This window comes from Cricetulus griseus, chromosome 8, assembly GCF_003668045.3.
Source record: "Cricetulus griseus strain 17A/GY chromosome 8, alternate assembly CriGri-PICRH-1.0, whole genome shotgun sequence".
NCBI lineage: Eukaryota > Metazoa > Chordata > Mammalia > Rodentia > Cricetidae > Cricetulus > Cricetulus griseus.
Genome location: NC_048601.1, coordinates 48,695,645 through 48,708,128, shown reverse-complemented (window position 1 = coordinate 48,708,128; position 12,484 = coordinate 48,695,645). Strand labels below are relative to the sequence as shown.

General features: G+C 38.3%; 1 protein-coding gene across 1 annotated transcript; it reads left to right on the top strand.

Moving 5' to 3' along the window:
* The first annotated feature begins 71 nt into the window (after positions 1-71).
* Positions 72-12,118, top strand: Kbtbd8 (kelch repeat and BTB domain containing 8). The gene is made up of 4 exons (XM_027428933.2): positions 72-170; positions 714-924; positions 4,473-5,587; positions 8,902-12,118. The coding sequence occupies exons 1-4, from the start codon at positions 155-157 to the stop codon at positions 9,363-9,365; spliced, it is 1,806 nt and encodes a 601-aa protein (XP_027284734.1). The 5' UTR covers positions 72-154; the 3' UTR covers positions 9,366-12,118.
* Positions 12,119-12,484: the final 366 nt, after the last annotated feature.

Here is a 12,484-nt window from a genome sequence, read left to right as displayed (position 1 = left end):
AATCAGCGCTATGCATTTCGAGGCCGGGGGAGGAGCCGGCCTGGTCAGCCACCCCCATTGGCTAGGCGACGCTTAGTAGAGCCGGAACCCGGGAGCGAGCGAAGCGCAATGACATTTCCTCTTTAAATAACCGGAGCCGGGGCCCCTTGGAGAAATGGCCGCGTCGGCAGGTGGGTGGCGTGGTGCGGCCGCCACGGTGCTGGAGGAGGGGAGCAGGAGCGCGGTTGCCGGCCCCGACCTGAGAGGCGGCCGTAAGGCGGGAGGGAAGGATGGAGAGGCGGCGGGCGCGGGGGCGAAGATGAATGGGGAGGAGGGCGGTGGGCGGCGCGCCCGCAGAGACGCGGCGTCTGGGTACCGGCCGCCCGCGAGGCGGTTGAGGGGCGCCCTGGCGTTCGCCCTCGGTCGCGCTGCCCTCGGGAGGCTCTAGCTCCGCGCTCGGCCCCGAGCCGAGTCGCCGCCGCCGCCGCCGGTTCGGCTAGCTCGCCTCACACCCTCCCTCCCTCCACGAGCGCGGCGGTCCGGGCTCGCCGGGCTCCCAAGGAGCGCACCGGCCTGGGAACTTGTTCGCCCTCGCTGGGCTCTCGTCTCCCAGAGCCTACATGGGCGGTCCTGTGCCTAGACACAGGATTTTGTGTAAAGGGTGAGGGCTGAAAACCCACGGACGCCTTAACTGGCTTCGAACTTCTTGTGTCTGTGCGATTTTTTCCTCCTAGATTTAAGTAAGTCTTCCCCAACAACGAATGGAATTCCATCTTCAGACACAGCCAACGAAGCCATGGACCCCTTCCATGCTTGCAGTATTCTTAAGCAACTCAAAACAATGTACGATGAAGGACAGTTGACAGACATTGTAGTGGAAGTGGATCACGGGAAAACATTTTCCTGCCATAGGAACGTTCTTGCTGCAATCAGCCCCTATTTCAGGTATGACGACGGTAGAAAGTTGTATTACTACCCTTCCCAGTATTGCCCACTTGGTTGTGACACTGAGCTGGGACAAATAAATAAAGGCAAACAATGCGTTTGTTTTCTCAGAGTAGGTTAACAGGCCTTGTCTTATTAATGAGCCCTTGATTTGAACTGTGGGGTTTTAGAATTCAGATAGATGGATTTTAAGTTAGTGAACCTCTGTGATGTGTTCCCCAATATGGAAGACGCCTGCCGCACGTGAACATTATAATGCTTTAAAATTAAAACATTCAGTAACTCAGCTACACTAATACATGTCAAGGGCACAGGCAGCTACATGTGGCTGCTATATTGGGCAGCGTAGATATACAGTGTTTCAATCATTGAAAGTTTTATTAGAGAATAATCAATTATTTTTAAAAATTCATTTTTTAGCATGTATAACATTTTTTTTAGTTTAAAACATAGGAACTTGTTCCTTTACCAGTAAATTAGGACTTAGGAGATTGTTTTAATGCCATGGAGTTTTGTAAAAAGTAGTGGAATAAATGAAATGAAAGTGTGTGTTTATGTCTTCGTTTCCAAGATTCCCAAGAGTATTACTTTTTTCACTTTCTATTTATTTTTATCATAAAATACTGAAAAGTGAACACTGTAAGCGTGGGTCTGAAAACTAAGTTCTTATTCTAAGATCAGGTGAATCTTAGAATCAGGTGATGGGAAAAGGTACTTTCTGTCAGTGCATAAATGTTTTGTTTCAAGTATTGCTTCTAAAAGCCCTTCGGTATTCAGCAGTGGCTCATGAAAGACAGGAAAAGCATCTTGTCAGCCTCACTCCTGCTTTATCTTTTGAGGTGCTTATAGGGCACATCCCACTATAATGTTGGGTTCATTAGTTTCTTGTTCCTCTTTCTCAGGATGCTGAACAAAAGAAGTATGGTTACCATAGGTTTTAGTGTCTAGGAAGTTAAAAAAAAAATGCTTGGAAATATTTCTGAACATACCATTCACATAAAGATGTTGCTAGAAAACTAAAAACCTAAATTCTTTTCTGCACACAAGTTTCTTGGCTCCTGATATGGGAATCTCAGAAATCATACTTAACCGTTAGCCTTGCATCTCAGGTGAAAGAATTAGAACAGCTGGAAATGTGACATGGCTGCTTCCTGATCCAGTGATTTGTCAAAATTAATGATTATGGAAAATGCTCTACTTGGGATTTTGTGGGAGGAAGCACTCCCAATGTATTTAGAGTACATGAAGACCCTTTTAGGGAACTCACCAAGGTGTCAGGCCAGTTCTCTGCATTAGCCTAGTCTGTTGAAGGCAAGAGGGGCTCCCATGAAGATGGGATATGTGAAGTTATTCTTCTACCTAATGAAGGGCTGGACTTAATTGGTAGCTATATAGGTGAATCACTTATCACCTGAACTGAAACCAGCTCAAATATAGAAACATCTGATTTGTAGTTAGTCATCAAAGCCTGTGGTAATATTAAACTTAAAACTTTATTGAAGTGAAAAGATAAGTAATCAGTATACCAAGTTGAGCCCTTGTACACCCTCCAGGTTTCTTATACTCCATTTTAAAATCTCATGTATTGAAAGCTGGAGAGATGACTCAATGGTTAAGAGCACTAATTGCTCTTACAGAGGATCCACATTTAGTTAGCAACACCCATATCAAGGCACTCACCACCACCTGTAGCTTCAGCCCTCTTGTAAACTTTGTAGACATCTGCACTCCCATGTGTACAACCCTGCATATACATACACATAAGCAAAAGAATGAAATCTTAAATGAAGCCCTATCTATTTGATAGAGACAGCAAAGGTGTCTGCCCATTATCCCACTTGGGACACTTTCACAAAATATAAGTTACTTTTATCCCGGATACCATACCGATTTTTTCAACAAATTCTATTAAGCACCCCACATGCTTTTCAAAAAGAATGAAAGCACACACATTGGGCTTTTGGAGGATTTTTTTTTTCCCCCTAGAATGGTTGGTTGTGGAAGTGCACGCCTTTAATTCCAGCACTTGGTGAGTCAGAGAGGATCGCTGAGTTCAAGGCCAGCTTAGTCTACAAAGTGAGTTCCAGAACAACCAGGGCTATGTAAAAAGAACCTTGTCTCAACAACAACAACAGAATGAAACCTTACAGAAAAGAAATGATGTTTACAAATGAGTCACACTTAGAAGTACAAGTATTTTTTTATCTGCTTACTGTTTTGGAAAAGAATGTTTCATAAATACACTCAGTTAAAAAAAAAACAAAAACTAGACTATGTGTTAAATATTAAATTCTATTTAGAAAAAGGCACTCTGTTAACCCTATCATAATTTTTTGTATGGCTATAAATAGGTAAAATACAGGAACTTTAAAATGAAATGTATTTATTTTAAGGAATAGTTTTCAAAGTGTCCAAGAATAAGTAAAGTAGTCTTTAAAAAGATTCCAGTTTTAAAAGTCATAGGTGAAACACAAGTACTTTTGAAGAATGCTGTTCTCTTCCTGAGATGAAAATTTGCTTTGTGCATACAAGTTCCTTGTAATTTTCACTGGACCATCAATTATTTTATTTGGCTTATTGTGCTTAGGGCTAATTTTGCTATCCTGATGATATCTTGAACTTTTTCTGGGACATGACAGTTTTTAAGGTTCATTATCTGTAAGGCAATTTGACTAGAAAGAAGCTTGATATGTGCTCCAAGGACAATCAGATCTGAAATATGTCACTATGGTTTGCTTTCTTACCAATATTCTCCTTTTTCCATACTTAGCATGTAAGACCAGAATCCTGCCCCTCTCCCTTTCCCAGGTCTTATGTGGACTCTGGTGAGACTGAGAAACCCAGTTAGCCCAAGATCTGATTAAAAAGAGATGCCCATAAGAGTCTTATTAATTTTATGTGCACAGAGGGATTTTTACAAGAAAGTGAAGTCCACACAAATAATTGAAGCATGATGCATATATATCTGTTAGACAAAGAACAGTACATTTGTCAAGGAATGTCAGGGTAAGAGGCTATCTGGATTAGGGCAGTCAATTCTGGGAATGTTATTTAGGGATATATGGGAGTGAGGGAGTTGTAAAAGCACTTGAAAAATGAGTGACTTCGGAGTTTATTTCGTTGGGGCTCACTCCAGCCACAATTCCCCTATTACTCTGGTGATGGTGACTATTGTTCAGCCGTGGTCTGTGAAGGACCACCATCCTGAAAGAATCTCCATGGCTTGCTACATAGAGACAGGAGGCCACATGGCCCTTCCATTAGCTTTAGTTCCCCATGTGATTTCAGCTTGAAGCAATCTACCAGTGCACCATATTTTTAGATTGTATGTTTTTAATTCCTTTGGCACAAGATGGAATGGTCCTGAGAACAGAACTTTTGGGATTAACTAGATTTAAGTCCTTTTTGCTAGTTCATCCCTGTTCAGAAGAACATGAGGAATGTATTCATTTTGCTTTTAGAAGGGTTTATCTGTGTGATAACTTTATACTTCTAAAAACTTGTCATTTGTGGTACATATAAAATATTGACTGCTTTTTCTGTCTTAGATCCATGTTCACTAGTGGCCTTACAGAAAGTACTCAGAAAGAAGTTCGAATCATCGGTGTTGAAGCTGAATCAATGGATTTAGTATTGAATTATGCCTATACCTCTAGAGTTATTCTGACAGAGGCCAATGTTCAAGCCTTGTTCACTACAGCTAGCATCTTCCAAATTCCTTCCATACAAGACCAGTGTGCTAAGTATATGATTAGTCATTTGGATCCACAAAATTCTATTGGGGTCTTTATCTTTGCTGATCATTATGGTCATCAGGAACTCGGAGATCGATCAAAAGAATATATCCGTAAAAAGTTTCTGTGTGTCACCAAAGAACAAGAGTTTCTCCAGCTGACGAAAGACCAACTCATAAGCATACTAGATAGTGATGATTTAAACGTAGACCGGGAAGAACATGTTTATGAAAGCATTATAAGGTGGTTTGAACATGAACAGAATGAAAGAGAAGTACACCTTCCGGAAATTTTTGCCAAATGTATACGTTTTCCTTTGATGGAAGATACATTTATCGAGAAAATTCCACCTCAGTTTGCACAGGCCATAGCCAAAAGCTATGGGGAAAAGGGACTATCAAACACCAATGGCTGTACGCAGAGGCTTGGAATGACTGCTTCTGAAATGATCATATGTTTTGATGCTGCACACAAACACTCAGGAAAGAAGCAAACAGTGCCTTGTCTAGATATAGTCACAGGAAGAGTGTTTAAACTATGCAAACCACCAAATGACCTAAGAGAAGTTGGGATTCTTGTATCACCAGATAATGACATTTACATTGCAGGAGGGTACAGGCCAAGCAGCAGTGAGGTCTCTATTGATCATAAGGCAGAAAATGATTTTTGGATGTATGACCATTCCACCAATAGATGGCTATCCAAGCCATCCTTGCTTCGAGCCAGAATAGGCTGCAAACTAGTGTATTGCTGTGGTAAAATGTATGCAATTGGAGGGCGTGTATATGAAGGTGATGGAAGAAACTCCCTGAAGTCTGTGGAGTGCTATGACAGCAGAGAGAACTGTTGGATGACTGTTTGTGCCATGCCAGTTGCAATGGAGTTCCATAATGCTGTGGAGCACAAAGAGAAGATCTATGTCTTACAGGGTAGGTGGCAGTGATTCTTCACAGAAGGGTGGGGTACTTAATAATAGTAAAGCAGGAAACATTTCCTAGTAGTTCATATATCTGGTTTTCTAACCCTAAACTATGCTAGAACATTCTTTCTGAGAAAAGGTAAAGTTTAAAAAATTTAAAATTTAAGTTGCTGAAATGGTCTGCTGTTTTTTGTGTTATGTTTGGATGTCCTATAAGATATTTTTAAAAACATAGTAATAGCCTAGCTATTACTATTTCATAACATCTTTTAAAGTCTAAACAATAAACACAGGTTAATCATCCTTGGGCATTTTTGTTTTTCTGGTTTTTATGTATATGGATATTTTGCTTGAGTGTATGTCTATGTACTACATACTGCTTGGTAACTGCAGAGGCAATAAAGGGATACCCTGGATCTAGAGTTAAAATGGTCATGCTGCTTTGTGGATGCTGGGAATCGAACTTGAGTCCTCTAAAAGAGCAGTTAGTGCTCTTAGCCACTGAACCAGTTTCCAGCCCCGACAAAGGGTTTCAGTAGTTATGAAACTTAATTACATACAAAGGCTTGAAATTCTTTAGATCTTACCTTTTTTGTTCTGGTATGCATATGAATATGCAGGTGTGAAGGCCAGACATTAACATTGGATGTCTTTCTCTGTTGCTGTCCACCTTGATTTTGAGACAGGATCTCATTGAAACTGGAGCTTACCAGTTTTTCTTTACCAGTTTTTCTCAACTTCTGGCCATTAAGCACCCCAAGAACCTGACTTTGTTCCCTCACTGCTGGGGTTACATGCGTATGCCACCATGCTCCTCTTCGTTGTGGAGCCTGGGAATCTGAACTTAGATCCTCATGCTTGTTTGCCAGCACTTCTCACACTGAGCTATCTCCCTAGCACCATATATATAGTTTTAGTTGCTAGAATTTTGAGTAAAGTGTAGATAATTCTAAATCCTTATTCATTTTCCATGTTTCTTAATGGGTTGTAGTTAAATGATTTCCTTATATGACTACTTGAGTAAAACAGGAACAATGTAGGTTTTCATGAAGATATATATGATTCTTTTTAAACCCTATCCCATTTTAAAAAATGTTTTTTGCTCCAATCTTTTGATTTAAAATGTTTGAGAGATGCCTGGACATGTTTGCTTTGCCTTGCTTATTAATTCTGCAGAATTAACTAAGGAGTAGTACTGTCTGGTGCTGTATTTTAGTTAAAATATGGCATGATTAGACTTATCTTTACAAAATACAAGAATGGGTGTATAATTCACTCAAGATGGTTATATCATCCATTGTGATGAAGTATGATCCTCTATATATCTCTATCCCTTTCCCTTTCTCTTTTTCTGTATGTTACTGGCAAAATAGTTTATAGAGATAATTTGAAGGCTCCTCACTGGAATGTGTGGGCTTTATATTAATGCAAATACTGTAGTAAAACAGCAGTGACTAAATAGACTATCAGGACCAAAACAAATAGCTTTTAACCAGAGGTTGTATTTTATATTAAAAGAATCTGAGGCTCTGAGTCTTTTTAACTGCTTATCATTGGTTTTAGTTAATTAAAGAGGAGTTGAGATTTTTTTAAATCGGCTTTTCTTTATAAGAAATTTATAGAGAATTGGAACATGTAAAAGGTCTTAACTTCCATTTTCTGTGTCAAGAATACTGTTATATGTTAGCCAATAAGGAGAAGTAATGTGTAAGCAAAAGTTGGGACTTAAATAAGGTTGGAGTTGAAATGTCACTGTTATTAAGTTGGCAATTTTAATTTATAGATGAGAGTATCCCTAATTTAGAATAGTTTTAAAAAGGAAGCTGTACTTAAAAATCTAGTATTCATTACTAATCCAAACAAAGCCTCCTTACATACATAACCTGACAAAATCTGTTGAAGGTTATGTCTTACAGGTTGAGCATCCCAAATGTAAAAAGTCAAAATATTTTGAAATCTGAGACTTTTTGAGCACTGTTGTGGTTGTACACATGGAAAATTCCATACCTGACCTTACATAACAGATTACAGTCTAAACACAGGCAATGAAGATACTGTAATAATTGTGTTTTGACTTGGAGTAATCCCCAAAATAACGTATTATGTGTATGCAGATACTGTAAAATCTAAAATACTTATAGAATCAAGCACTTCAGATAAAATATGCTCAACCTGTTCTACATATAACTGCTGAAGTTTAAATTTCATCTTCCTATAGAGTTGATATTGTTATTATGAAGACATTATATAATGGTCCCATTAAGCTGGGCATAGATGCACATGCCTATAATCCCGGCTCTGAAGGGTGAGATTAAGAGGATTCTTTTTTCTTTTTTAAAAATGCATTTTATTAAATATAGATTTTTTTCATATAACATATTCTTTTCCCCCTTTTTTTTATATAAATTTTTTTCATTTTACATACCAACCCCAGTTCCCCCTCCGTCCCTTTCTCCTTCCCCGATTCACACCCCCCCATCTACTCCTTAGGGGGAGGGTAAGGCCTTCCTTGGGGAGTCAACAAAGTCTGGCATACCAAGTTGAAGCAGAACCAAGCCCCTCCCCCATATCAAGGTTGAGCAAGGTATCTTAAGGCCAGCCTGAGCTCAGGATGGAGACTTTTTTTAAGATTTTATTTATTTATTATGTATATAACATTCTATTTCCATGTATATCTGCACACCAGAAGAGGGCACCAGATTTCATAACGGATGGTTGTGAGCCACCATGTGGTTGCTGGGAATTGAACTCAGGACAGAGCAGTCAGTGTTCTTAACCTCTGAGCCATCTCTCCAGCCCCGGATGGAGACTTTATCTCAAAACCAACAACAACAAAAAACCAAACAAGCAATGTATCATTAGCAAGATCTTGTAAATACTCATTTTAATTCTTAAATGTTCCTATTGGCAGTCTGACTCACCCCACCTTTTTATTACCAGTTTGGAATAGTAACTGACTCAATGTCAGTTCTATAAATTGTTTTAAAATTTATCTTTACTTTATAACAACATTCATGTAAACACATCAGTGACTGACAAGCACAAATCTAAACAATTCCATGTACTATTTTCTAACCAAATAGCACACACATATGTCATGGGTTTTTATGGTTAAGTTGTATGTGTGCATGTTGCCTGCCTTATTCCTCCCAGGTCTTACATACCAACGTAGGTTGACTATAATATTACTGTTAAGTATTAATATATATTACTGTATATTTTAGGAGGCAAATATTTGGAAAACATATGTGCTTTAATCTTCAGAGGTTGGAATTAAAGATGCAACCAAACATGAAAATTTATGTATTTTTTTCTTTTTTTTAGGAGAATTTTTCCTCTTCTATGAGCCTCAAAGAGACTATTGGGGATTTTTAACCCCCATGACTGTGCCTAGAATCCAGGGCTTGGCAGCTGTGTACAAGGACTCCATCTACTACATAGCTGGAACCTGTGGAAATCATCAGCGTGTGTTTACTGTAGAAGCCTATGATATAGAGCTGAATAAATGGACTCGGAAGAAGGACTTTCCATGTGATCAGTCTATAAATCCATACCTTAAGCTAGTACTTTTCCAGAATAAACTCCATTTATTTGTCCGAGCAACTCAAGTGACTGTTGAAGAACATATTTTCAGAACCAGCAGGAAAAATTCTCTTTACCAATATGATGACGTTGCTGACCAGTGGATGAAAGTGTACGAGACCCCAGATCGGCTGTGGGACCTTGGCCGCCATTTTGAGTGTGCTGTGGCTAAACTGTATCCTCAGTGTCTTCAGAAAGTGCTCTAACAAGTAGCAGGCCTCAGAACATCATTGGCATCTCATACTAAGGAACCTTGTTTGGGAAATGCTGTCAACATTGAAGAAAGCTGAGAGTTTTGTATACAGAAATGGGTGCTTGTAAAGGTTGTGGTGTGGGGAGGGATTTGCTTTTACCTTCATATTTTCATTTCAGTAAGGAAAGGTAACAAAGTGCAATTATCAGCATTTTTCCACCCCTGGCATAAAAGTATCATTCTAGAACTTTGATAAATAGTCCCTGAGAAACCAGGTGAATCAAGACAACTATGCACTCTTAAAGCAGTTTGAGTATTCCTGGGTAGAGACATCCAAACTAGTTCATGTGACTTTTTATTTTAAATACGGGTAACAATATGAGGCAATATCATTTATTTAGCTGTGATCTCTCTAACACAGAGAAGCACTAACTTAGATCCTCATTCTTACTATTTATATGTATTTACATATCTATTTTTGTGTACTGTTTTCAAGTGTACGAAATTTAATGTGCTCTGTCAAACTGAAGGAAAACTCAGTCTCAGAAAGAACTTTTAGTCAGATTGTTTCATATTCTCATGTAACTTTTAAGTTCAAACTTTGAAGTGGCAGTTTTCTGTCTGTAACTTTTTCAAGTGCTAACACTGTCTCATTTCTTAAAATCTCAGAAAGGGCTCAGATTTGCAGGTGACTGGTGCTCGTATAATAAGTTAATTCATGTGTATAAGTTAATTCACGTCTAGCTAGATCGATTTAAATGGTTTGAGTCTATGTTTATCAGATTAACATGCTAGTTCCATGACCATGGCACTTTTTCTTGTGACTCCACGAGGTCTGCTTTTTGTGTGATAGGATATGGCCAATGGTCTAACTGGATTCAGTTTTACAATTCCAAGTTTGCACTAACATGGGCTGTTTTTTTGCCCAACCTCTTTTCCATCCTCTATCTGTCCAGTTGTTGTTGGTACGGTGAAAGTTAACTTACAATGTGAAGTTTTACACCTACTTTTAAAATTCTGTTTTCTAGAAACAAGAGTCTTGCAACGATCTAATAATTCAGTGGCTTTTAAGATTCATATTACAGTTACAACCTCTATTTCTTGCATTCAGTGGTGGTGAATATCTTTCTGTTGTAACACTTGTTCTAGCTGAAGGTAATGTAGAAGGAAGGATGAGTGAGTGAACAGAATCATAACTTTGTACTGTAGGAGCAGTTCATATTTAACTGGTAAGTTTCTCAAATAGTTAGGAATAGTAACATGAAGAACAAACCGTCCTTTTGTGCCTGCAGCAGGCATTTAGATTGATTATTATACTTACTATTATTGATAAATAATATACACATAAGGCCAGAGTCTGTCCTCAGAACAGTTTGATTCTCTTGAAGAAAACTGGCATAGATTGTATTGGGGGGAAAAAAAAAGTCTTGCACAAATTGTAAGGTGATACTGTGAAACAAATTGTAAACATTGCCTCTTGCATCACATACCTCCTTTTCCAAAAACTTTGTAGATTGCTTTTCAAAGGCCCTACATGTAGAGATGGTTCTCTGAAGCAGGAACCCAAGTGCACAGCATTTGTAGAATGACCATGTTTGTGTCCTCCGCAGAGAGATGTGTTTTCTCCTAATCTCTTCCTAAACTTTGTCAACCAATATTTTTTTTACCTCTCTAGTTTGTTTTGTGTTTTCTTTTGCTTCATGCTGTTTTAGGCTTATTTCTGTGAATTTTTTGAATTATATATTATAGTTTTGCATTGTTAATGAGAGGGAAAAATAATTTTTACAAGAGATATCCATGTAATTTATTTTTGAAAGCTTTGGTGAGTATAAGATTTCCTGCCACTTTGACAATCTCTGTATTTAGGGAAATGTATTACTTGAAAACAAGACATAGAACATTGAGTTAACAATGTATGTGTTCATATGATATGTAAAAGAACAATACACTGTGGCAAATACTACACTAGGTTTATTCTGTTGATCTGTACAACAGTTGGTCTTTTTGTTATCTACCAGTGTATATTGAGGGTATCATCTTAGTGAGTCAAAGCCAAGGTTTAGAATTTGCTATGGGAGTAGAATATATATTGGATTTTGTATGAAGAACTATTTGTTTACATTACATAGCTGGGATATTTTGCCACTTTTAAAATGATTTCAGAAAAGGTCCTAGGAAACATATTAGTGATATGTGTGGGTTTATGTGTAGATACTTAAGGTACATTTTCATAGTATGAGAATATTACTAAAAGGCACAATGGCTACTACAGGATTAAAAGATCTAACAAATGCCAATTCCACTTTAACTATGTTTCTGCATTTGAAGAATGTACGTAGCACTTTTCCTATGTAGTTTTTACACAATGAAAACTGGGCTAGGTGTAACTATGTTGTAGGAAAGAAGAAATTATTTATGTTCGTCTGTGTTTCTTGTTATCCTGCAAAGTTGATGTGTAAGCGTTAAGTTGATTTCATTGGTGCATGAGGAAAAGTGGATGTGATCTGTAAGGAAACAGTCCCATGTAAAGGAGTTTAAAATGGCATTCAATATTCAGTGCTCAGGTATGAAGTAAGTACTGTAGTCCCATGGGGCAAATGTGTAGATATTTTTAAACATTTTGCCGTAATTGCACAATTTTTTGCATTTTTACCTGATGTCATTGTTTCTTGTAATAAAACCTTTTCTGATTGAAAACTGCCAGTGTTGTAAACTGACCTGAAGAAAATTTTGAAATATTAAAATTTGGTGAGAATCATAAACTTATGTCATGGGAGAATGAAATATTTTAACCTGTTAAATATTTGTCTTGTGGCATAAAATGCACTGGTTATTATTACCAATAACTCTTCGTCTGATTGTTCTAGCCTAAAATGTCCTCAGTGTGTATTTCATATACTTAATATCCCATCCAGAGATTCTGTTGCTTCCTCTGGAGCATCCCATACTCTTACCACTTTGACTAGATTGCCCTAGTCTAAGCCTGTCCTTCTGCCTGTGTGCAGTTGCCACTGCAAAGGATTTCTTTCTACTTAACACCCCTGATTCCTTTTGTTTTCTCCAGACAGTTGTCTGAGTAGTTATGAAGTCAGGGTTGTGTCCATCTTCTCAGATCCAATGGCATCCCAACTC